General features: G+C 56.1%; 9 protein-coding genes across 9 annotated transcripts; 5 read left to right on the top strand and 4 right to left on the bottom strand.

Annotated features, from left to right (window-relative positions):
* Positions 1–36: 36 nt before the first annotated feature.
* KD926_001719 (putative inositol 5-phosphatase) lies at positions 37–1395 on the top strand (the record flags this gene model as incomplete). Its single annotated transcript, XM_053105297.1, has 1 exon — positions 37–1395. The coding sequence occupies one exon, from the start codon at positions 37–39 to the stop codon at positions 1393–1395; it is 1359 nt and encodes a 452-aa protein (XP_052951489.1).
* A 3587-nt stretch (positions 1396–4982) lies between these two features.
* Positions 4983–5262, top strand: KD926_001718 (uncharacterized protein; the record flags this gene model as incomplete). Its single annotated transcript, XM_053105296.1, has 2 exons — positions 4983–5060; positions 5140–5262. 2 exons carry the CDS (start codon positions 4983–4985, stop codon positions 5260–5262), a joined length of 201 nt encoding a protein of 66 aa, XP_052951488.1.
* Positions 5263–6056: 794 nt separating this feature from the next.
* KD926_001717 (putative RNA 3'-terminal phosphate cyclase) lies at positions 6057–7361 on the bottom strand (the record flags this gene model as incomplete). Its single annotated transcript, XM_053105295.1, has 1 exon — positions 6057–7361. The coding sequence occupies one exon, from the start codon at positions 7359–7361 to the stop codon at positions 6057–6059; it is 1305 nt and encodes a 434-aa protein (XP_052951487.1).
* A 504-nt stretch (positions 7362–7865) lies between these two features.
* On the top strand, positions 7866–10556 carry KD926_001716 (uncharacterized protein; the record flags this gene model as incomplete). Its single annotated transcript, XM_053105294.1, has 1 exon — positions 7866–10556. The coding sequence occupies one exon, from the start codon at positions 7866–7868 to the stop codon at positions 10554–10556; it is 2691 nt and encodes an 896-aa protein (XP_052951486.1).
* Positions 10557–10976: 420 nt separating this feature from the next.
* Positions 10977–12623, bottom strand: KD926_001715 (BAR and SH3 domain-containing protein; the record flags this gene model as incomplete). Its single annotated transcript, XM_053105293.1, has 4 exons — positions 10977–11876; positions 11933–12049; positions 12122–12433; positions 12513–12623. 4 exons carry the CDS (start codon positions 12621–12623, stop codon positions 10977–10979), a joined length of 1440 nt encoding a protein of 479 aa, XP_052951485.1.
* Positions 12624–13544: 921 nt separating this feature from the next.
* KD926_001714 (uncharacterized protein) lies at positions 13545–15010 on the top strand (the record flags this gene model as incomplete). The annotated part of the gene is made up of 2 exons (XM_053105292.1): positions 13545–14542; positions 14593–15010. 2 exons carry the CDS (start codon positions 13545–13547, stop codon positions 15008–15010), a joined length of 1416 nt encoding a protein of 471 aa, XP_052951484.1.
* Positions 15011–15269: 259 nt separating this feature from the next.
* Positions 15270–16382, bottom strand: KD926_001713 (class I SAM-dependent methyltransferase; the record flags this gene model as incomplete). The annotated part of the gene is made up of 3 exons (XM_053105291.1): positions 15270–15964; positions 16090–16206; positions 16298–16382. The coding sequence occupies 3 exons, from the start codon at positions 16380–16382 to the stop codon at positions 15270–15272; spliced, it is 897 nt and encodes a 298-aa protein (XP_052951483.1).
* Positions 16383–17163: 781 nt separating this feature from the next.
* On the bottom strand, positions 17164–22364 carry KD926_001712 (putative nuclear migration protein (ApsA); the record flags this gene model as incomplete). Its single annotated transcript, XM_053105290.1, has 3 exons — positions 17164–17240; positions 17312–21833; positions 21894–22364. 3 exons carry the CDS (start codon positions 22362–22364, stop codon positions 17164–17166), a joined length of 5070 nt encoding a protein of 1689 aa, XP_052951482.1.
* Positions 22365–23925: 1561 nt separating this feature from the next.
* On the top strand, positions 23926–24942 carry KD926_001711 (U2-type spliceosomal complex subunit CWC24; the record flags this gene model as incomplete). Its single annotated transcript, XM_053105288.1, has 1 exon — positions 23926–24942. One exon carries the CDS (start codon positions 23926–23928, stop codon positions 24940–24942), a length of 1017 nt encoding a protein of 338 aa, XP_052951481.1.
* Positions 24943–25266: the final 324 nt, after the last annotated feature.

Here is a 25266-nt window from a genome sequence, read left to right as displayed (position 1 = left end):
TCTTTGACATTTATCTGAATTTGCAGATCGGCCAAAATGATAGACTCCCTTTCTCTCTATACCCTCACCTTCAACTGCGCTCGAAACCCCATCGATGTCGACCGGTTCGCGCCCCATTTCTTCGACGCTCTACCTCCGACCGACGACGTCAGCTCCCCGCCGCCGCCCGACCTCATCGTGCTCAGCCTTCAGGAGATCGCTCCTATCGCCTATGCCTTCCTCGGCAACTCCTTCCTGGCCCCATACTTGAGTGCGTTTTCCCGGCTGGTGGATGTTGCGGTAGCCCGGCGCTGGGCGTGTCATTACGTCACGGTCGCAACGGAGAATGTTGGCATGACAGGCCTCCTGGTATTTGCCCGGTCGGACGTGGCGGACGGCATCGCATCGATCGAGACTGCCGGGGTCGGTTTGGGGGTCCAGCAAATGGGCAACAAAGGCGCCGTTGGCGCACGGCTGGCCGTCGCGATGCCCAACGGACCCGACGACACCGCCGACCTCACCTTCGTCGCCGCTCACCTAGCGCCCATGGAGCATGCAGTGGAACGCAGGAATAGTGATTGGCGTAGTATTGTGGAAAGACTGGTCTTTTCTCCCGAGCCAGCCGCGACGAGGGGCGATCGCGAGCGCGCAGGCGACGAGTCGGAGAGGGAGACGTTGCTACATGATCCTACGTCGAGTCGGCGCGCCGCCGAGGACCGCCGTCTTTTTGCGCCTACAAGCTATCTCTTTCTGGCAGGGGACTTGAATTACCGCACGGCCAACGTCTCGCCGCGGCAGGAGGACCAAGACCGGTTTCCGCGGAACGACGTGGAACCCACGAGCCCCCGGCACTACTCGCATCTGCTGCGGCAGGATCAGCTCACACGGGAGATGAAACAATCCCGATGTTTCCACGGCCTGTCAGAGGCGCCCATCACCTTTGCGCCCACGTACAAGTACACCCATGCTGCACGCCGGGCGGCGGCGCGGGTCGGAACGTCGGAGGACGACGACGACTCGCCGGACGGGCTGTGGACGAGGACGCGATGGCCTAGCTGGTGCGACCGCATCTTATACTTGGAAACGCCGCCGGGCACGGGCAGGGAGGAAGCTCGGGTCCGAGCAGGCGAGTATCGGGCGTTACCGCTCTTTCCCACCTCTGATCATCGCGCCGTCGCGCTCTCGGTGTCGGTACCCCTGACGTCGGTGCGACCGGGCGATGGCACCGCGCCGACCGCGCCGTTCCCGATCGATCCGGCTTGGGAGAGCAAACGTGATGCGGCGCGCAGGAAGGAGCTGGCGGTCGGCGGTCTAGCGTATCTGGCCTTGACCTGGGAGGGTAACGGGCTGCTGGTCGCGTCGGCCATCGGGGTTTTTGGAGCCTGGCTCGTGCTTCGATCGCTGTTTAACGCCTAAAAATCAGAAGCCACAGTTACATGCATTGTCAGATCGAAGGGGGAGGGGGGACCTCGAAACGCCTGCCCCATGTCGATCATACTGATCTCCGACCCCAATCTAGGCACGAACCGTAGATGCTGGGGTTTCACAGTCAAACCTTGGGAGCTGCCATCTGCCGAGCGTCTGGCATGGGTCCGACGGGATGGCCAGACCTGGCTAGCTGGCTTGCTCTAGAAGTCGGTGCTCATCTGCCTGTCTGGTTTGCTTGCTTGCTTGCATGCTTGCATGCATAACGGTTTCCGATCCTGCTGCTAGGATCGTGGGTCTGCACCGATTTCAGTCCCGACTCTAGTGGCCTTAGTACTAGTAGTATGATTTCTAGGCCTCTTCGTGGTTCGATTGTGGAGCGGTGACGTGACAAGTCGCGACTAGGGAAAAGGCCATTCAACGGAGGCAGGCCAGAGAGCTCCTCGAGTCTCGACTTTCGACCGTTGCCCGACTTTGGGTTGCCTCAAAAAGCGAGAGACCCCAATCGAGATCCAATAATGCTCCATGGGCCGGGTCAGCCGGACTCGAAACGGATCTAGAAGGGTCTGGAAACGGCGGTGTCGATCCAAGAATGTCGCACGAGGCGGCTCAACCACGAAGGATTCCCTCGCCAAGCGTTGTCGGACAACGTTGGACCGTCGGACAATGGACCGGGGAGGACGGTGAAGGAGGTAATTCCTGGTCGGGAGGAAAGGAGGTGGTCTGGTCGGACCAGGCTGACTCCCTTGTCCCTCTCCTTCTTCCCTTCCGCCCTCCTCCAGACCTCAGATCTTAGATCGAATCAGCTCCGCCTATGGCCCGACTGTTACAGAAGAGAGTTTGCCGGGATGGTGTTGCAGCCAATTGTCCAATTCACGGCAAGCATTGGGAGTCTCTGGCGATGCGGTGGAGCCGGCCGCGACGTCGGTTATCGTGGTCGCGGTGGTGATTGGCACATGCGCCGAGGCAGACTGTCAGGTCAAGATTAATGTTATAATCTCACGTCGCGACTAGAAGAGATCAATATTAAATTGTCCGAATTCCTTTCGTCTCCGTCACTGCATCGAGTTAGAGTATGGCTGCCTTCACCCTCTCCCACTAGGGGGCCCCGCTTCGGGCGGTGGGTGAAACAAAGGGATTTTTTTTTGGCCCTCAATTGACTCTTCACGGTGAGAGGGAGAGTGCCCGATTCCGGATTAATTAATCGTAATTATGTATCCCCATGGCATGCAGGGTAGATGCAGACGCAGAGTATACTCCGGGTAGACAGGGCCCCAGGGGAGCTGGCCCAGAAGGGCACCTGACGGGGTCAAGTGACTCGCACCCAAGTCTGGATCTTTGTCTCTCTCTGTCTGTCTGTTCTCCCTCGTTCCCGGCGACTGCTCATTCGACGCTCCTTCCCAGCCGATGACGGCAGGGCGTGCCTCTCGGTCAGACCGACGCGGTCTGGACTACCAAGAAGCTGCTGGCGGAGCGGAATTGCCACGAGGCTGCCCATGACTTCACCGGGCCCGAGGGGGATGTCAGCCATGTTATTTCGTTGAGTATTATTATTATTATCTTTGTTTTATTATTATGATTATTCCCTCGGAATCCAACTGGTGAAGAAGAGGGAAGAGAACGAGACCCCCATCACGAGGTATGGAGTACAGTAGAACTGCCCATAGTCGGATTTGTCCAACCAGGCAGCCGTAGAAACGAAAAGAAAAAGAAACGAGCAAGCCACCAAAGGCCAAGGGATCGGATCTACGGCGAGCCGTTCAACTAAGCCAGGTCCAACAAAGGCGAGCGCGTTGGTCGGTGATTCCGCGCCTTCCGAGGATCTGGACGGCCTCCAACATTCTATAGGCACAGCATACCCATTACCCAAGTAATAGGGAATCATACCTAATAATATGCTCCGTAACAATCAGAAGGACGGACCGACCCAACGGGCGGCAGGCGGCAGGGCAGCGGAAAAGACCAGCGACAGGAGAACGCAATAATAATATTATTATTCTGGTGAGTAGTTATTTACTTCGCTAGACCAACGCTAACGCCAAACTAACGCGAACAAAATAAATCAATTGACGTTCCAGAAACAGTGGAAACCTTCGTGGTGCGACGGTTCGCGGCCCAAAGATCCAGAGCTCAATCAATCCGAAACTTCCCCAGTGGCAGGCGAAGCGAAGCAGCCGAGTGGAGTTGACTACTCGGAGTAGGTATGCTCAGTTTTGCCTTTTTATTTGGTTGTCGGGCAGTCGCGCAACCGTCAGAGGAATCACGAAAACATCAAGACAGTCGACAGCGGTCTGACGGGCCCACGGTCGCCCTGCAATCCCGCCTACACCGTTCCCTTACGGAGGACTCTCCTACAGAGAGTCCCTCAGGGGGCCAAACCGGCGAGTCATTCAGGCCGCCAACTGCAGGTCGACCAGGTAGCCCTAAAAAGTGGACACTCGGGGCGTAGTCGTAGTACAGAGTCCTCACTCCTCAGTAGCTACTCCATACGGTGTAGGCGGTTCTTTTACCCTCTCGAGCAGAGAGGAGACATGAATTAATGTAATACCAAGTTAATTAACTTAGGACTGCAAGTGCAATCTCGTCAGGCTGTGCCGTGCGCCCGTTGGAACGGGCTGATTGGGTTGGGCCATCGGATGATAATAGACACCGTGATGGTAAATAATAATAATAATAATAAAGAATTAATCAAAAAATCCCACTGGAGGCTCCCGGTATTCTAGAATTCTCATTCAAGCGGTTTCCATTGGCTGATTTTCTTCGTTTGATGTTTGTGATAAACTTTGATTTATTTGGTTGGATTTTATTTTCTTTTATTGGATTTTGGATTTCCTTTTCCCTCCCTCCACGCGTTGAATCTTGCTCTCGCCTGGATATAAATCCTCGTCCCTTCCTCCCCGGCACTTGGGACGCCTTCGGATTCTCTCCTTCTTCTCTCCCCAACCTGCTCTTCTTTCAGTCTTCCAACTTCCAGACTTCCAGACTTCCAGACTTCCATTCTCCCCCCCGTCGTGATCGTTGATCGGCCGATATTCCCTCCCTTCCACCAGCTCCTCTGCCTCCCCTGCCTTCGTTGACCCGAACCCGGCGGTGGCGCAGTGACAGTCAGCGCTAGAACCTCGCCGGACTTCGACCGGCGCCTTAGTTCGCGATCCTTTTTTTATTTTTCCTTTTTTTCTGGCGCCTTGCAGCTGTAGGCCAAACGGTCGCCCAAACCTGACGTAATTGCCGTTCATTTGGCTTTATTGCTTTGCTCTTTTCGTGATTCCGTCCCTTTTTTGATTATTTTTTTTATTGGAATTATTTTTATTTTTATTTTTATTTCCCCCCCTCCGGCCCCTTCGGTTTCAGTTGGGATTCCCCAGTCAAGAAAAATTGAGAAAATAAAAATAAAATAGCAGAAGGATAAAATCCAGCGCGAACGAGACAGGGGGAAATTTTCCAACTACTATTTTATCCTCGTCGACCGATTTTCTGTCCATCCGCCAAGTTTCCTTGCGATTGTCTTCCAATCCGAATCAACGCCAAAACAAAAAGCAAAAAAAGGAAAGAAAGAGAAATCACAAAAGCAATTCATCATGTACTCCTGCGCCAACTATCCTCGCGGCTGCCGTGGCCGTGTGAACATTCAAGGAGGCAAATGCCCCGACTGCGTGGTATGTCTTTGTCCCCGACTCCCTCTGGCGCATGCAACGATACAATCGAGAATCCCTCGCTAACGTGCCTTCCCCGTAGCAATTGAAGCTCCGTCGTCCGACTTCGCCGTCGCCGTTTGCCCAGCCGCGAGATTACCGCCGCGCGTTGCCGTCGGAAATCCTGAATGACTCGCCCTTCAAGGCCGTCGTCCGCGATCTGTGATTACGCCGCTACGATGCATGGCCCGAAGACGATGCCGGAGGACCGCCGCAACTGCTCCTCGGCGCTGCTCACGGTCCCGCGGGTTGGGACCGGACGTCTGCTCGTCTCTCCGGGTCTCTTGGAACCTGATTCCTGTTCATGTTCTCTTTCTTTTTTTTTTTTTTTTTTTTTTTTTTTCCCCTTTTTCTTCTCTTTGAAGCTCTGGCTTGATGCATTGTTGGGAGTTGATCGATCACGGGCATATACCATTTGGAGGGCGGCTTTTGTTGATTTCGTCGGGATACCCGACATTTTCTCTCTTTTGCTTCTCCTTTTTCTTTTTTTTTTCTTTCTTGGCTTCTTTCTCACATGGAGCATCTCCGCATCTGGCTGGGGTGGATCCTCTTTTTCTATTTCCTTTTGTTTTTTCTGGTTATCATCCCGGTGACTCGGGATCAGGAGGGTCTTCACAGATGGCTGAAAAGTTTCTGTCATTGCATCTGCTAGCAGGCTGGTGGGCTGTGATGCGGCTGGACTTGTCTCGCCTTGATTTCCCGGCCGTTCTGTTCTGGTCGTGCGGTCTACCACCGTTTCCTTTGATATCATCTTGGTTTCTGTTGTCATGTATACGCCACTGTTTAATCTCGGTCGATATCCCCCATACCCTCTCGACTGTTGCTACGAATTGATTATTGAATTAATACCCTCGTTGGACTATTTTATATTCTGTTTTTTTCTGCGGCAGGTGGCCGACATCGTCAGAGTAGGGTTGTAGAAAGTTATAGATTCAGATCCTCCAGGAAATTCCTCGCGCATTACTCCTCGAGCATCTCCCGGCACACCCATTGCGCCGTCAACGTGTGCAGGCTCCAATATCGCTCGTCCTCTCTCTGCTCGTCTCCGGGTTTCCCTCCCAGCGCCTCGAACACTACCAGCTGGTCGCGCATCTTCTCGTCTACGCAAGGTTGGCGCAGGGCTGTCACGGAGTCGGGTTGCAGTTGGGGATCGTGCAGCTCTCGAATGAATCCGTCGACGCATGCATCCACCAGACTCTGGGCCGCCGTGGCAGCTCGGTTTGCGACGTCTCGTCGCTTCGATCGACGTTCGCCGGTCTTGGTTGCCCCCGACAGTGCGTCGTGCCCGATCTTGAACCCTGTCGACGTATGCGCCACGAGAAGCAAGTAGATCTGCGAGGGGTGGCTGGTAGACTCGGACCCATGGGTTCTGACGGGAACGTCAGACTCATCTGATCGGCGAGTGCAGATCCACGGAGGCAACCGCCCGAGTCTCTTCCGGAGCTGTCGGTGCGTTTCGCGTTCGATGAACTCCCGAACGGTTTGCGAGTAATCCGGCGGTCGGTCCTGGTCGTCTCCTGTAGGCCTCTCGGCTCGCCGACCTGGGTGTCCGTTTGTCGCTCGACTGGGCCCTTCTTCCAGCGGATCGTCCGGACCTAGGACGGTGATATCAACTCGAGTCACTTGTCCGCGTTGGAACTGAGCGAGATCAATCGGGGGGAATCGGGGACATTGCCGGTCCTGCGCGCCGAGAGGATCGATCACCAACGTCACTCTACCCAGGCTAGTCGGACCTACAGCCCATCCCCTTTTCTCCAGATTGACTGCCAGCGGAGGGAGGCCGAGCCTCGAGAAATTGGGCATCAGAACCTGGGCGACGTAATCAAAGGACGGAGAGAAGGAGACGTTAGTGCCCCCTGTGATGGTCAGACGTCTCGGGCTTTCGCAGGCAAACAAGAGATAGGGATAGATGGCCTGGAAGACGAGAAAGATTGAGCCAGCCGTTGGCAGCTCGATCTGGACGTCGCGTTGGACTCGCGATCCACCATCCCGACTGGACAGGGGCTGCGCGGGATAGAAGCTGAGTATGGACGATCCGACCTCTGCGCCAGAGACCGAGCCCCCCGTCAGCTGCGCTAGGAACTGTACGGCGGCCACATGCGATCTCTTGAGGCCCTTTTTACCGTGTCGGTTGCCGCGAATGTTCGTGACGTTGACCGGTTTGCCGGTGAGGGCGGAGAGCGCTACTGCGATACGAACGAGCTGGCCGCCCCCTTCGAGAGTACTGCCATCGAGGTGGATCATGGCTGCTGGAGTGACGGTCATGGCCAAACTTGTGGTATTCAGAGCGAGTCCTTGGTGAGGTTGATGGTTGTCTGCGGACGGGGAAACGAGGCCGGTGAAGGCTGAGTTAGAGTTGGGATGAGAGATAATGGATACATCTTATACAATTCTTTTGGCAGGACGGGAACTCTTTATATCTGCATCTACTACAATGTGTCTATCAGGATCTAACCATGATCTGCCAGTTCTGACGTGGTGATTCTGAGACAAGAATGACTCTCTCGGCTGCCGCGTGACTCACACTGACTCCCTCCGTCCGTCCTTCCTCTTTCCTCTCTTCCTTCCTTCCTTCCTCTCTTTCTCTCGCTTTCACCAGGGAAGGTGCGTCCGACAACCGACCCTCGCTCCTTCCTGAATCCGAATCGACCGGGAGACCCAGCAGACGATGTCGCCCTCTCGCCGGACTCGCCCACGGGCCAGTCCTTCCATCTTTCTTCTATACTGGTTCACAGATCTATCCCAGCATTCTTTTCTCGCCTGAACACGATGCTCTCTTCCACATCTCTGGGACCAAAAGACCGTCTTCGGAGAACCAAGTCAACTCGTTCGATCCGCAGACCGCGTCAGGATTCGGGGTCGGCCGAACCGTTTGACCTGGAGACTGCGAGACAGCATGCCACGGCGGCCGCGTCTTTAGCCATGCGACGTTCGACCGAGAGATCCTCTCTGGACTCCCAGCGCTCCTATGATCGTCTGGGAGGCCCGGGAAGCATGGCTGTGCCTCGACGAAGACATCACCCCGACGCTTACCCTCACTCCTTCGCGGATGGTGTAGATGCTACTCATACTCGTTCGCAGCCAACCGACGAGTCTTCTGGGGACTACGATCCCATGTCGCTAGCAATGTTGCCTCCTATCAGTGAATTCGGGGGCCTGGACGGCCGCGACTCCTCCCTGCCTTCGTCGTATCGGCGACTTCGCAAGACGCGCTCGATGTTCGCCACCGGTCAACGCTTCTCCCGTAGAAGCACTGGAGTGTCGTCTCATTCCTACGCACATCCTGCAAACGATGGGTTATCGCCACCCGAGGTGCCACGCGTGTCCGGGACCCTAAGGCGCTCATGGTCCTTCTTCAGAGGCGATCAAGTCGCATCCAACGCAATGGACCATGCCGCAAGTCGTGAAGCCGCAATACAGATAGCCCGCAGCCAACTCGAGGAGCAGTCCGTGCCCGACATGGGCCGATACAGACAACCTTCATTCCTCGCGGCCAGACCAAAACGTGAGCACAAACCGTTCAGGAAGACTTTTCGCGACATCAGTACCACCGAAGGTGCCCTGGTTAGCACACCCTCTCCGCGCGGCTCATTCAATAGCGATTCACCCCATGCAAGGTCCCGATCCTTCTCGTCCTCCATCAAGAGGGGAATCAAACGCGCCCTGGGCTTGTCGAAGCATGTCGCGGCACCTAAGAGTACACACGACTCGCCTTCTTCCTCCAATTGCCACAATGCCAATCCCTCTTCAATCAAGTCGACGGCAGAAGGCCTTTCTTCTAACGAGAACGCGCGACCATACCCAGCTGATGGCCTGCGTGAGGTGGCCAGTCCGAGTACGAGTCGACCGGCGACTATTCGAAGCGCCCGTAGTATTGACAGCTTTGCTACTACGCGCTCGCGCGTGACCAGTTGGGCTGACTCGTCCGCAGCCAATACCATCACCGCCATGAAAGCAGGCGATCGGGGTTCCTTGTCCGTCATCGAGGAGAAGGGAATCTCCAATCGGAACTATGAGCTGGCCACCCCGGACTTGCCGCCGCCGACTCCCCACAGCATTTCTGACCGCCTGAGGCCGGACGGCACTGTTGATAGTCGACGATTGTATGCGGCGTTGATGAAACGGATCCGCGGTAGTGGCGCAAACGATTCGACTGAAGAGGTTGTCTTTGGCCAGGTCAAAGAGCATCGCGCTGTTCCGACGCGAGCATCTTCTCTGCGCCCGCGTCGCAGTAGACAGACGATCCGCCACATCCCCAGCGAGGATTCGGTCACTTCTCCCAAATCGTTTGCGACAGCCCGAGGCGATGCGCCGACTCCGCAGGTCCAGGTGCAACGGCGGCCTCAGGACCCTATTTCGTTGCGAGACCTACAGTATCTGGGGACTGGTAACCGAAAATCGACCGATCCTAAAGACGGACTCTTTGAAGCGACAAAGAGCCCGGAAGATGATGCAAGCAGTATTATCATGACCGGTATGCAACCCCGGGGCAGCATTTCCGATTCCTCCAGCGTCTATTCACGGACAACAAGCGGAAACACGCCTCCGAGGAAAGATCAGCAAGGCGACTCGCACTCCTCGGAAGCGAAAGACGAACCGGGAGTCGCAACGGTATATGCCAGCCAGCGGTCGGCTTACAGCTCCCCGAACCGAGCTTCGGTCTCTCCTCGACGAGTGCCGTCCGTGCGACCCAGCGCCGATTGGCAGCAATGGATGCGGTCTCAGATGGAGAGGATCGAAGATTTCCCGGCGCGAGGAGATCACTACCGAGAGGACGCACAGATCTATGGCGAAGACGATCTCCCACCGAGAACCTTCTCACGGCGGATGCGAGCCCCTGAAGACCCCTTGACCAGGCAGGAAGACTCCGCACGGCCGTCTTATAATTACTCTCGACCTTTTAGCCGATCGTCCAGTGTCCGGACAATCGTGAGCATTCCCAGGGAACAGACGGGCAGTACGACCATGCCCTCTCCATCCGCCATCCCGATTCTTCAAAAACCATCGGGCGGCACGCCCGAGAAGGCCTTCTCGCCTGTTCGAGGTCGGAAAAGAGACGGCAATCCCACGTCGGCGCCGATGCAGCTGCGGCCGAGCAACCGGATCCGTTACTCCATCTCTCCGACTCCCAAGCGAGACGCGAGCGAGTTCCAGCAGAAAATGGCCACCAGCGGACTGTACGACAGATATCAGACGAAACAGTCCCCAGTTCCTCACGACAGCAAAACCCTCTACGTGCGATCCGTCCGTGGCCATCGCGACGCGGCCAGGGTGACCAACGAGAACCTGAAGGCCGACCAGGAGCAAGACGACTGCAAAGATCTCTGGCATCAATCTCCGGGCATGGGATCCCCCGTCTCCAGCAAGCGCATGGTGGAAATGTTCTTGAATAGCCGTCGTCAACAGATGGGCACGGGTATGTCAGACGACGACAAGACTTCCGAGGGGGCTTTCATTTGAGAAGTACTCACGATGGCCCTGGCAAATGAAGGCTGTATTCTTATCCCGGTGGCTTTCTGCATTGTTTTTCAGCATGGGTCCGCTACAAAGGGTGATGGTCCTCCTGTAGTATTTTGCAGACATAATAGTGCAGCGTTACTAGCTTCTTTAGCAAAGACTCACGCAATCGAAAACAGACGTTTCATTGGTTTCCGGTTTGATTGGATTGTGAAATTCACGTTTTGATTAGCTGGATAATTGTACTAGGTAATGCCTGAGCCGGCTCGAGCAGAAAGCACCGCAGAAAGGAACAAATGCAGGAGGCCCAGCCCAGCCCGGTATTCTCTTCTGCCGCCCTCGGGCCCCAACCTCCAACTGATGGCAACGTTATCAACCCACCCGATCCTAATTCCTCGCGCATCATCCCGAATATTAGAGAACTCATTCCACATAGTTGGCCGGGAAACTCCCCTTCACTCCGCGCAGCTCGCCCTCCCACCAATCGTCCGTGCTGTCGGTCTTCTCGAGAACGCGAATTCGGTCTCCCTCCTGGAAAGCCAGGTCGCCGGCGCCTTGGCCGCCGAAATCATACAGGGCCGTCACATACAGGGACGGGTTCGAGGCGGCGCGGGGCTTGGGTGGCGGTGGCGGCTTCTTCTTGCCCACCGCGGCTGCTAGGACGCTGTAGTTCGGGGAAGTGGCGCCGCTGGCGGACGGGGTGGGATTGCGACCGAAGTAGTCGGTTCGGGCACTCGAGGGCGAGAGGCCCGCGGAGGACGAGGGACGACGCTCGGACGCTGGCGTGTGATAGCTGTTCGGGGAGAGGTGGGCAGAAGGGGTGTTGAGGGAAGACGAAAGAGATCCGACGTCGTTCGACCGCGGCTTCGTATCGTATGACGGTGACGGTGACGGCATAGGCGGGATCTTGGGGGCCGGGGAAGTTGCGCGTTGCTGCGTGCTGCGTGACGAGAGTGCACCGCTGGAGCGACGTCGAGACATGGCTCCATTGGAGGCGCTGCTGCTGGGGCCTTGGCTACTTCCGTTGCGGTGGTCATCGGTGCCTCGCACGACTTTGCCGTTGGCGAGGCAGCCGAAGCCCTCGATCTCTTCTTGGACCGGTAACAGAACTTGCTGCCAGTCCAGCACAATCTGTTCCATGGGAATGGGCGCCGAGGGAAACTTCTCCTCCTGGCTGTAGTTGTAGATGGCGGTATAATAGTGTGCCAGCATCGAGTTCTGGATTTCGACCTGCGTGGCTAGCAGACGAGGAAGCATCGAGAAGGCCGCGGTGATCAGGGGCGGGAGGTTCTGTCGCAGATGTTCATCCGCGGCGTGATAGTCCTGCTCTTGTGTTAGAACCAGCATTGTCAGAGCACCCGCACGATCGGTGTGCATACCTCGGTCGCTTTGGTGAGCTCGCCCTCCGCTTTGGCCAGACTCTGGTTGTCGCGGTCCGATCGCTTCGTCTTTTTGGCATAGCTATCGACGCGGCTTTGGTAGCGCTCGTAGTCCAACTGCAACCGAAGAACAAGACGTTAGTTAGTCCGCTGGACAGTCTCCTCCAGCCAAATGATCGCGGAGCATACCTTCTTGTCATCGCGCTTCTTGATGGTTTTCTTCACGGGGACAAAGCATTCCCTGGCTTCCGACGCCGGCTGAATCATACGCTCATCCACGGCGCTGAGCTCAGTGAGAAGCTCCTTCTGCAGGTCTTCATACTCCTCGCGAAGCTTGTTCGTTCGGGCCAGGGTCGCTTCAGGGGGGGAGGAGGCATTGTGTTGGGATGGATCCGAGCCGATGATGGGAGCGTAGAGGTCCTCGAATTCGCCGATCATTCGACTCTGATGCGTCAGGAGTCCGGACCAAGCATCGCGCCAGGCACTGGTCGAATCGATAATCTACGGCTCGTGTCGATCAGTTGATGGACGACGTAACGGCAGGCAGGCAGACAAGCAGGGAGAAGGGGGGTTTCCTTACGCGGCCCAGAAGCTTGTCCGCTTCGTCAAAGTCCTTTAGAAGAATGGCCACCTGGCTGTCGTCGGCCGACCGCTTCATAAATTTCCCGAAGTGTCTTTGTACGCTCTGCATTGTGTCACGGGGGAAGGAAGAAAGTGTTCAATCAACCGACAAGGGAAGGCGGGGGAAAAGGCCAGCGGGGAGCTAAGAGGGAGAGGAGATCGATGAGAGCTCAAGGCGGGACAACGACCAGATCAGATCCGACGGAGGGTGGGAAGGGAAAGACTGGAGATTGGAGGGACCGATGAATGGGAAAGGAGGAAGAGGGGCAGATTCAAGGAGGAGGGAGAATAGGAGCCTCGATCTGATGACGCAGCCTGTCGCCTTGTCGGACCCTTTCGCTGGGGTCCAGTTTGTCAAACGGCGTTTCAGCCGAGTTTCTGCCTTATGCTGGGCGTTTTCGATCGACGGAGGGAAAGAACCGGTGTAGATCCCTGGCCCCATCGGGGTCCGAAGTCTCGACCGAAGAGCCCTAGTGGTGCCACGATTGTGTTTCCTGTCAGTCATCTCAGAGATATGTATGCTGTGTGTTTTCTGTTTGTATACACCGTAGCTCGGGCGGTTATGGGTTCCTGCATTGGCAGCGGCTTGCTACCATGGTCCAGCCAGGTCTCGGTCGGCAGTTAGACACGTCTGGAATCAACCTCGAGGGGCAATCGCTATGGATCTACTACTGAAGAGGAAGACGTTAGGGTCCATTTCGTGAACAGTATAGCAACGAGGAACAGCGTGTGACGGTTGATGGAAAAGAAGTAGAAGAAGGAAAAGAGGTCGAAGTATGAAGTGGAAGCAGATGACGATCACAACACTTCCCGCGCACTGTGGCCTCAGGCAGCCACACCTGACCCGCTCAACCCTCGTCTTTCTTCTCTTCTCTTCCGCTTCACTTCTTCACTTCTGCTTTATCCTTCGACCCGCGCTCCCCCCATCCTCCATCTTCGCCCAGATGGTCCTCAGTCCGAGGGTCGCCAAACCTTGGCCCTCGTCCCCTCGATGATGTCGACCCCCGTCCCATCCAGCTTAAACGTCCCGACCACGCAAAACACCGCGCCCGTGATCAAGTTCCGATGCCTGTTCACCCGCGATCTGCGGCGCAAAGCCAAACGCTGGCAAGATGGGTACCTCCGATTCCACACGTTCAACAAGCGGGTCATGGTCTACGACACGACGGGAAACTTCGTCGGAGACCTGCATTGGCGGCATGACGAAAGCATCCAGGATGGCGACGAGCTGGAGCTGGACCGAGGCCTGATAATCCAAGTATGCGAGTCGATGGAGAAGACAGAGACCGATATCTCGGCTCTCTACGCGAAAAAGCCCAGTCAAGGGTCTCCATCACGTCCGGTTGATCCCGCGACCCCCTCCGCCCGCTCGCCTACCCCCTTGCGATCATCTCTCTCCTCACAACCGTCGCGGTCGTTGAACGATCTTTTGGGGATCAAAAAGACCCCGATCGGACATCTGGTTTCTCCCCACGCAGACAGAGCCTCGACACGGTTAGACAAGGTTGATCAACCGGTATTTCAGCCAGCTCCCAAGCGCCAGAAGACGGCTTCCTTCGATAGTCAACCGCGCCCGTCGCTGCCTGCCCGTTCAAGCCGAGCCCAGCCCAAGGTCATTGACTTGTCCGAGTCACTCGATTCTATAGAACAGCGCGCGTCGAAAAATACCCCTAGTCGCATTGAAAAACCTCGGAGGGATCCGATTCCCTCAAGCGTCACGCCCACCTCGCTGTTCATTGCCGGCACAAAGCCGAAAACCGCTACTGAGAACCCCGGGATTGACAAACCTCGGCCTGCCGCCAATAATGTTCTAAGGGCGCCATCACGTATCCCCACGGACCGACCTGTTAATACACTACGACTCTCAAATGAAAAGCCGCGTAAAAAGTTGATGTACAGTGCGCTTTTGCCTAATCAAGCGCCATCGAAAGCGTCCACCACGGTGCCGTTATCGGAAAAGACCAATAGGCTCGCACGGGACAAATCGCAGTTAGTATGTGCTCTATAACAGTGACGGATGCTGGGGCTGACTCTTTCAGGGATGCGCCGATGATAAATCCAAATCGTCTCCCGCCAAATCCTGACTTCACACCCTCCGCTTCCACGCAATTTGCCCTGGATGAAATGATCGATGATTCCGTACATCCCAAGACAAAGGCTCCCTCCAAACCTGTGTCCTCTCGACCATCGGCGCCGTCTCCGTTGCTTTCAGCTGCCATCCGCCACAATGCCCAGGCGCAGGGTCTCCCGACGAGTAGATCTTCGACGGGGCTTCGCAAATCGTATTCAGATCCGACCGCGTTGACAAGCGCAAACAGTCTACAAAGTCGACCGGCCCTTTCCAAAAGCCCGCTAAACACGGACAATGATGATACCAATCACGAGCAAGGACCCTGGACGACCGAAGCTCTCGATCTCTTCGACTTTTGGCCGCCGGGACGTCCCAAGCCTGGTTAGCTCCAATGTTTAGATACCCCCAGACATGTTCCGTTCCACGTCTCATATATCATGGCTCCGAAACATCGATGCTGTTTACACATTATTTATCGTCTCCACATATAACGAATAATATTGATACCCTTTCATCATATACACACCATCAACCTTTTTTCTTAGCACAGTAAAACACCCAAAGGAAGCTCTCAGGGACCACCCGACCGGAGCACCAACAATGCTCCCTCTCCACCTGTGTACAGGCAAACCCATTCGTAATTCTTTACGCCTTCTTGACCAGCACCCCCGAGATATACGGAAACACCGTACGGCCAAACCAGCGATCCAGCTCGACGGACTCCCACTCGCCGGCAGCCCGCAGCACCTTTTCTGTATCGCGGTTCAGGCAACAATCACCGATGTAGAAGCTCCAGCCCAAAGCACCGTAGAGCGCCTGCATGGCCCTCGCCACGACGGACCCCTTCGACGTCCGCCACGGATTCACCACGTGCTCCGTGATAAGCAGCTTGCCGCCGGGCCGCAGCAGCGCGTACAGCTCGTTGACGGACTGCTGCATATTAGGCAAGGAGCACAGGACGCGCACGCAGACAATAGTGTCGAAAAGCCCCTCGTTCGTGCGGTTCAGCCCATGCTTCTCCAGCGCGTGGGTCAGCTCCGATCCCTCGACGCTGCAGGGCAGGACGAAGTACTTCTCGCCGAGGCCGTTGGCGACGGCTCGGGCGCGCAGCTCCTCATGCAGGCCCTGACAGGGCTCGGCGCCGTAGATGGCTTTGATAGCGGGGGACCGCAGTAGAGGCATCTGAGTCCCCGTACCGGGTCCTACGTCTAGGACCAGACCGGACGCCTGGGCTAGAACAGGCGGGATCAGGTCTGTGGAATTTTGGACTTCCGTCGACGGGGGGGACGGGGGTTGATTCGGGGGCGGTTGAGCGGATTCCATGGATTCCTCTCGGTTGGCTGTAGGGGAGAGGGAATATGAGCTTGAAGGATCTAAACGAATGGGATAGGACCCGCCACGGAGTGGGCAAAGCACAAGCTGGAGTAGTGAAGGAAATAAATAAGGAATCAAAGAAAGAACTGACAGCTGAACTCGACCCAGAACTTGCCGAACGCTTCGTCGCGGAGTCGGCGAGTCTCTAGCAGGGGAGCCAGGATCTGGCCGCGTTGAAAGACAGCTGCTAGACTAGTTTTCGCATAATCTATCTTGTATCAGTCCGAGTGTGGCAGCATAGGAATGTGGGGGATGCCGCACACGACCAGTACGGGGTACAGATCTTATGTGACACTTACAGGACATGGCCCAAGCCAGAAGCATTCCTGGTTCCAGTAGCGAGAGCAGCCATTCTCGCGTGGTAGGTTCGTTCACAGACGCCATTTGGAAGAAGACGGAGTGTCGTCAAGCCGAAGTAACGAAAACTGGGCTGACAGAAAATCCTGGATCTACAGCAAGTTCAAAGATGCACTAGAGGTGGAGAGGAAAGATGGAATACTACTCAGGAAGTAGATTTGATGGGCTGGAGTGGAGAAAAGTCTCCGAGGGTCGGAGAGTTTAGCGCTCCCTCTGGAGTCTGGACACCACGCAGTTACAACGGAGTAGTTACACAGTATCAACTCGTTTGTCTTCAAGAATTCGATTGCCTCGATCAATACTGGCGCCTAGACCAAGTTCCTGGCATACCAAAAAAAATAGATAACATAAACCCAAATAGCGAACACAGTCAACGACGCGGATGCAAACCCGATAATCAGTCAATCTCGCTCATTACAGTTTAGAATTCAAGATCAGAGACAAATCAAAAAATACAAGATGCTCGAGCGGGCGAGAATAATCGCACAGGAGATAGGAGGTAGAAGAGAGGAAGATGCCAAGCCGATGCGAATGAATGACCCAAATGTATGCGGGGGCTGACAATGAGTATTGACAAAGGAAATCACTAAATCATGCTTTGATATAGGCAGGAAGGAATGACAGAAATTGAAAATCCAGGCACCGGAGCGGCGAGAAATGCCCAAGAAAAGAAAAGGACTCGCCTCCCCGGGATTAAAAACATAGCGGGCGGTATAAAAGAAGAGAAAAAAGAGGTCAGCGATGCGATGAGTACAAACTCCCGACACCAGACAACGGGGCCGAAGCAACCACGCTCGAAAAAAGGACGCTAATGATGGGAGTGGATCCGGTTGACACGCGGGCTATACCGACTCATCCGGGAGAGTGAACCGACGTCGTGTTTGCCTGCAGGGAAGCAATGATTAGCAAGATGGTCTTGACACTCAAAGAGGTCTGGGTTGAGGGTATCTACATACCATCGCAGCACGCGCGAACATTCTCCAGTCGATCATTCTGCTCTTGTTGCTCCATCATATGTCGCAGGTCTTCTTCGCTGTCATGGTCATGGACACTACCATCATGGAGACTGGAGCTGGCGTAACCTGGGCCCCGTCGGCCGATCGATCCCTTGATCGTCGAGTTCAGAATCGTACTCAGCCGGGAGGTAGAGCTGTGTCGGACCTGGTCCGAGTACTGCGAGGGTGTGCTGAGGGCGGGAGAAACACGGCCTGGTGTCAGGGTGTTGTTGTTGTTGTTGTTGTTGCGTACGGACATGGCAGATGCCGCCCGCTGCTTGGGCGGGTTTCGGAGAGGACGGCTCTGGGAGGAAGAAATTGACATGCGTGCCGTTTGCTGAGAACGTGAGCGGAATCCCGGGTTAAACTCGTCAATGTCTTCCAGGGTCACGTTGTTCTCCTCTTCCCCTTCCTCCGACGGGTTTCGCAGCAAAAGGTACGAGAGCGCGTTAAACCAGGTCTCGTGTCTTTGGCTGGTGGTGGCCGTGAAGCGGATCCGACGACCCGGGCTAACGACCTCCAGACTCCTGCAGTGAAGACCAGGGGGGTATGGGTTATCATCCGCCACAACTCGAACAGCCTCGATGGGAACGCTCTTTGTCCGACCTTCGGTCTTGCCAGCACTTTGCGGGTCGTGCTCACTCCAGTACAGTGTGCGGGTATACGGATGAACCCAGAAGTATCGGCGGTGTCGCGTGTTCGAGATCTCCCCGGAAACCGCCTTGCGGGTGTATTTCCAAAGGAATTCTCCAATCATTGTCTGGGTGATCGCCTGGATCATCCGCGCATCTGTACCAGCGGGATATCCGTAGGGGAAGCCAGCGGCGTTGGGGTGCCCATTGAATCGTTCTTCAACTTCGGAAGCAAAAGATGAAACGGATGATCGTCGCGACACTTGGCTCTCGCGCCTGCCTTTGACACGCGAGGAGGCTGTTTTCGTTGAGCCAACATAGGCATGACCCTCGTTTGGAGTTCGCGGGCGTTGGGGAGCGTTCGTCTTGTAAGCGGAGGCGGGGGCGAGAGGAGGACCCATGAGGGCAGGGGATCCGGGTCGCTGCTCTATCGACTTCTTCTCGGCAGCCATGATGGCTTCCTTGTGGTCGGAAGGTAACGGCGGGTGGCTGTGCACACTCGAGGATAGGCTGTTAGCACTGCCTGGCCGTCGTTGAAGAGAGGTCGTCGACGCCTGGTGAGCGGGTCGAGGTCGCGCCTTTGGCGTGGCGAACGGAGAGTTGCTTAGCTCCTTAGCCTTATCGCTGTCTGGGGGAGATAGCGGGCGAGAAGTGACGCGGTCCAGAAGCAGCTGGTCAATTTGCTTAGAAGAAAGAATTGTCTGAGCGCCCTGGTCTGCCAATTGAGAAGAGGACAGGCGCCTTGCATGGCGCGGGCCAGCGTTCCCAGAGATGGAGCCCAAAGGCAGCACGCTTTCCGTCTCCTGGTCCTTCGTGCCATTGACGGAATCCTCCGTCGCATCGTCCTCAGCAACCACCACAGTTGGGGTTTGGGGAATCGGCATGTCAGGCCCGGCACCCCGATCTTGGGTGGTATAGGCTACATGGTCGGGGAGAGCCGCCGGAAGGGTGACTGCGGCTGGTGTGCATTGAACGGGGAGTGTTTCCAGCGCGTGGACTGTGGAAAGCGACAGTTCGGGCATTGGAGCCGAAATCTCTGGCGCGGGAACAACCTCCGGTAGTTGAGGAGCGGCCGGTTCGGTTGACTCTGGAGTAAGGATCGAGATGGCCAACTCCGGTGCTTGGGCAACCTTCGTCACTTGAGGCGTGACAGGTTCGATTGATTCTGGAGTGATAAGTGAGAGAGCCAATTCTGGCACTGGAGCAGGCTCCGGAGTTTGTGGCACGACAGGTTCGGTTGATTCTGGCGTGAGAAGCGAAACAACCAGACCCGGCACTGGGGTAGCCTCAGGCACTCGTGGAGCCACTGGCTCGGTCGATTCTGGCGTGAGAATAGAAACGGCCAAGTCTGGCAGGTCGCATTGGGCAGCGCGCTCGGCAACAGTGACTTCCGGCGTAGGTTCTGGGATTGGCACCGGGATCGGTTCAGGCAGAGTGGCCACCACGGGCTCTGTGTGCTCAGAAAAGATGGTCGAAACCTCCAACGGTTGGAAGTCCGTGCTAGTGGCACGCTCTGAGACTGATACTGGGGGTACAACCACGGGTTCGACAGGCGTTGCCACAATTGGTAGAGTGTGCTCTGCAAGAATCGAAGAGACATTCATGTTTGGTTCATACACCGGCTCCGGGGTGGGGAGTCTGGCCACTACAGGGTCCGTGGATTGCGACGAGATCGTCGAATACCTCATTTCTGCAGGCTCAGCAGTGGGGAGCGCAATTGGCTCGGTCAGGCCTCCAACAAGATAGGCCGTACTCAAATCGGGCCGAGTTGGCGCAACTGGCGCAGTCTCCTGGGTGGAGATGGAAGAGATATCCAATTGTGGCAGAACAGGCTCACCATCTGCATCGCGCTGGGCGTCCGGTGCATGGTCATCCCAAGCCCTCTTAGGCGGAGTTGGCACGTTAGAGACGGCATCTCCATTGCGGTCGAGGGGTGCTTTCAACGGCGTCCATTGAGTTGCCGAATGAGCCATCTGCGGAGATTCGGGCGCGCCGGTAGCAGTACCCGCGTCGGATGTCTTCTTTGGAGTTGCCGGGACGCTAGAAACGGCCTCTTCGCCAGCCAATTCCTGGCCAATGGAGGTCGCGGGCTCCCAGGGATCGGTCATGACGCCAGAGTCAACCATGGTTGGTCTGGGTGGAGCTTCCAGTGGAGCTTCTGAAGGTCTTCTAGAATCGGACATGGGCATCATTCGCGGGGTGGAAGTCGAGGAAGGCATCGCGGGGCCAAATTCTCCTTCGTCCTCGCCATCCAGTTCCGCAAGCTCTGCAAATAGACTCTGACCTTCGGGTGACTCGGACTCGTCGTTAAAGCTCGCCGCCGGGGATTCTCGGGCACTTGATGGCCTGCTGGTAGAGGCCATAGGAGCTTCCCCGGAAGGACGAATTCTCCGTTGTACGCTTCGCTTCTTCCGGAGACGGTAGCGAGGCGTGGACACTTGGCTGGGGGATGGGAATTCTTCGGGCTCAGTATCATCTTCGTCGCCAGAAGTCGAAGCGGTGCTCTGGTACGACGTACGCTCCCGAGTCTTGGTCAGCGTCAAAGACGACACGCGGCCGCGAGGGGTTCTCTGGAGGCGGTCCTCGGTCTCCGTAGCATCGCCGGAGTCGCTGCTAGAGTCGGCCATACTTTCAATGCCGGTCTGGAATGCGTCGCTCTCCGTCGCGGTCTCGCGCTCGTTGGCGGTCTCGAAGGCATCATCCGCCTCGGTGGCGGTGTGGTACACATCGCTTGGCTCGTCAGAGGACTGGCCGCCAGGAGGACCCCGAGAAGACTTCAGAGAAGCCTTGTGCGAGGGACTAGAATCAGCACCGTTGTCTTCCCAGTCGGACTCGTGGACCTCGATCTCCGTCGTTCCTCGCCGACCGGCGCCAAGCAGATCCGGGCGTGGTTTTCTTTGGGCGTCTGCTTTTGTTTTCTGCCGCTTGTTAGATGGTCCGGCAGGTCCGGCACCTTCACGGCGACGCTGCTCAACTTCATCCCGGGCCTCTTGCAGCATCCTCTTCAGCTCAATCTTTTCGGTCTTCTCGCGGTGAATGGTGCTCTTCAGGTTCTGGATCATTCGGTGGGCATGACCCAACGAGCTTCGCAACGTCTCCGTCTCGAGATGGTTGTGGCGAGGAGTAAACTTGTTCGGAGATGGGGGGGGTGAATTGTCCGGAGTCGCTCGGCCCTGGTCATCGGAGTCGTCATCGCGCGGAGCATCGCGGGTGGACTCGGCCTCGTGCTGCCGCAGTCGCATAGCCACCGCTTTTGCCAGCTCTTGGTTCTGCGAGTTCAATTCCTCCAGTTTCTGTTGCAACGACTGGCGTTCCAGGTCGCCTGCATTGAGGTTCCTGCGCAAGAGGTGTAGTTCGGCATCGTTGGCTTTTTGAGCGACGGTCTGATCCTCAAGCAGTTTGGAATTGGTCTGCTTCAGGTCCTCGAGTTCGCGCTCCAGGGCGTTCTTTTCGGTGGTGGCGGCGCCCAGGCTGCTGTTCAATCGGGTTTCTCGATCGGTGGCCTCCTTAATCGTGGCCATCAACTCGTGCGTTCGAGTTTCCAGGGCCCAGTTCTCATCCTTGTAGCGCTCCTCGCTCTCGTCTAAGGCGCGAATCCGTTGGGCGTAACCCTCCGCCTCCAGCTCCAACCTCGACTTCTCTAGATTGACAACCTTCAACGACTCCTCCCGCTCGGCTAGGAGAGCCTGCAGCTGACGAACCTGGGCCAGGAGGGACGTGGAAATCTCGGTGGCGAATTCGATGTCGTGAACGCGGCTCGAGGGCTGGTTTCGCTGTTTCCGGGACGGCACGCTCACCTTACTGGGGGAGTTGGTTGCCTGGCTGGCGAACAAGGCGGGACTGAGGGGTGACTACAAAGTCAAGGGGGTTAGTTACGTCGAAGAGGCCGAGTAGGTATGCAACACATGTACCTTCTGGTCTATTGACGGGGTGCTCAGGTGCGCCTCGTCGCCGCCCGCCAGACGCTTCGGGGCAAGAAAAGCCCTGGCAGTCTCGCGGCCAATCTCATTGTATTCTCGCTCCAGGTCCGCTAGTTTCCGACGCAAGTCCGGCCCAATCTGGCCCTCCTCCTGCTGCTGCTCCACCTCTTTCAATTTCTCCTCCAGCTCCCTTTGCTGTTCGATCAGCGCGGTGCCTAGTTTCGACGCCTCCTCGAGTCTGCGCTCGGTCTCGGCCAGGTGGGCCTCGAGGGCCCGCTTTGCCTGCGCCGGGGACGATGCATCCAGACTGAACAACTGAGTGTCGAAGGACGAATACCTATGGGACTCGCGGGGCACCGCCTGGCCCTCGGACGGGGAAACGAAGGGGTCGTCGATCGTCGACATGCTCCGGTCCTGATCGGTCGCGCCGTTACCTGTTGAATCTGACGAAGATGTAGTCATTGTTGGATGGAATAGCCTGCGGGTGGTATCTGGTCCTCTGGGGAGAGGACGCAGTTGCCGATAAGAACCCGCAAAGCTCGTCGCCTCGTGCCTCGTAATCCTTCTCAGGCCTCAGTCATCATCCGACGAGCCAGTCGACCCTTAGCAGTGTTGATGGATTTAAGTCGGTTCGGGATTCTTCAGGCGTTGGATCAGCCGACCAGCGACCAGGTTTCTGCGATCTTCAAATTCCGAGTCGAATGCGACGGCGCTAAGCGAAGAGCACCGTCCGTCGGGTAGTTGGGTGGAAAGGCCGTGTCCGTCGTCTGCAAGTAAACGTAAAACTCAGGAATTGACAAAAGCGAGAGTAGAGATAGAGTTAAGAGGGTCGAGGATTGAAGACTGAGGGAGGCTACAACGCCTTCCGAACGGTCAGAGAGTCAGTTGGAGGGCGACGGGGGGGGGAAGAGTGGAGCGGAGTTCCCGACGTACCGCCAGAAATCGAGACAACACAAACGCGTTGTGGACGTCAGGTCGACAAGGATACGGACCAACCACAAGCAACAGCCACTCACGCGACGATCGGAGGGGATCACCGCGAGGGAATTAATTACAGAAAACAAAAACACAAAAAAGAAAAATAATAGCGATATCAACGAGATTGGTTGGACGGATGCGACTGACACCGACGTCCAAACAACCGGTATACCAATTAATATAGGTGGGAAAATCGAATTGAAGAAAAGATCGGTGGGGAAAGAAAAGGAAAATTAAGCAGGATAAGGAAGGACACAAGGGTAGGGAAGGTGAAGAAAGAAGAAAAGAAGAAAACTCAAGTCGAAAGGAAGGAAGGGGTGGTGAGGGGGGGAGAGAAAGGGAAGAGGAAAGAGAGGGGACAAATGGTGCCGAGGGGGGTGGACAACGAGACGAGACCGACTCGTTGGGTGGGGAGAGGAAGAAGGGAAGAAGAAGGGAAGAAGAAGGGAAGAAGGGAAGAAGAGGACAGGAGCACAAGGGGTGGCTTCAGCTCCAGCACTGCCGGCGGTACGTAATTAATCGGATTGTTTCAAGAGAGAGAATCAGGGGTCTAGAGTTCCTCCTCCGGGGTGTACCAGGGGCATAAATATAATCAATAGATAATTGATCAATATAGGAACCGGAAGAAGGTCGACAATATGATATACGATGATCTGCTCCGTCCAGAGAAACCTTATTATGAACCAAACATTCGAACAATAAACAAGAGTGACTTGTCAATCGTCGCCTTACTTACCAGGCCCCGTACGACGCGTACCGAACAGAACCAACCGTCGGTCGCTGTCAGGCACCTCAGGCACCCGTTTGGCTGTTTGTCCGGTTTGCATCCCTTCGGTTATTGACATCACCTGACCGAGTGAGTCAATAGTTCACCCGCTAGTCTGTTCCGGGGCAGGCGCCATCGCCCCCCGATCGATGGCTTTGTCATTGGTCACGTGAACACTCGGAGTCCGGCCAGCCCAAGCCGTCGCCACTCAATCAGTCTCAAGTTTCAACCCGACTAGACAGACCCATCCCCTCGCCGGCAGTCGAAGCGCAATTCACAATGGCCGACGAATCCAAGTTCGCTGACGATGTGCCTCAATTCTCTTTCAAGAAACGATCCGCCAAGGCCAAATCTAATTTTCGCAAGAAGCCCGCGACCCCGCCGCCCGCCTCCGACTCGGACTCAGGCTTTACATCCTCCGATGATGACGAGGGCCGGAGAATCAAGCGACGCCGAAAGACCGCGGCCGTGACGGCTTCGTCGGCCACCAATGCTCCTCGAAGGGACGCCCCGCAGGATGAGCAAGCTACTGCCGCCGCGCCGGCTCCCCTGGCGTCGACCAACGACGCGACCAAACAGTCCAACTGGTATGACGAGGGTCTGGGTGAGAAGAGCCTTCTGGGCACGACGCGAGCTCGACCGGCTACGGACGCGTCGTCTTCGGCCGACGGAAAATACAAGGGAGCGGCCAACTATCAGTCCTTTATTCAGAAAAACCCCGACGCCCCAAGCAAAAAGTTCGGTCCCATGAAAGCGCCCACCAACGTCCGAACCATCACGTTCACCGATTACATGCCAAATGTCTGCAAGGACTACAAGCTCACGGGATACTGTGGCTTTGGCGACGGCTGCATTTATCTTCATGCGCGCGAGGATTACAAACAAGGGTGGGAGCTTGACCGAGATTGGGAGGTCAACACCAAGGGCAAGACTCTGAGCGGGAAGGTGACGTCGCAGAGAAGTGGTGGCAATGAGTCCAAGGACGACGAGGACGACGAGGAGGAGCTCCTCGAAAATATCCCGTTTGCCTGTATCATCTGCAAGAAGCCCTATCAAAATCCGATCATCACCAAGTGCGGTCATTATTTCTGCGAATCATGCGCGTTGCAGCAATATCGAAAGAACCCGTCCTGTGCGGCTTGTGGAGCCGGCACTGGAGGTGTTTTCAACACGGCCAAGAAGCTCAACCATCTACTGGAGAAGAAACGTGAGCGAGCCCGCAAGCGGCGGGAGCAGGCTATAGCAGAGGGCGAGGAGGTCAGCAGCGAAGATGATGAGGGTGCCGAGAGCTCCTAATGCGGGTCGTCCTTTACCTAGCGAAGGGTGCCGTGGTGCGAAAACAAGGAGGGCTAACGTCGCAGCCGGTCTGCAGACCTGTAATGTATTATATTTTCAGATACCTTGAATGAATGTCCGGATCAACGTTTACGCTAGCAGTCTGATGAGTCCCGAGTAGTTAAAGAGACCTTGAGTACAACAGTGGTAAACCTTCAGATGCTAGCTAAGTGGCTATATACAAGGATTGAAGAGCGTGGTCGGACAAAGAGAAGGCACTAAACTTATAAAGTACGATTATCTATAGCCAATAGACATAATAAATTTTTGCGGATAAAGAAATAG

Source organism: Aspergillus affinis, assembly GCF_023601865.1.
Source record: "Aspergillus affinis strain CMG 70 chromosome Unknown NODE_135_length_96101_cov_83_922457, whole genome shotgun sequence".
Lineage (NCBI taxonomy): Eukaryota > Fungi > Ascomycota > Eurotiomycetes > Eurotiales > Aspergillaceae > Aspergillus > Aspergillus affinis.
This window is presented reverse-complemented; position numbering and strand designations above follow the sequence as displayed.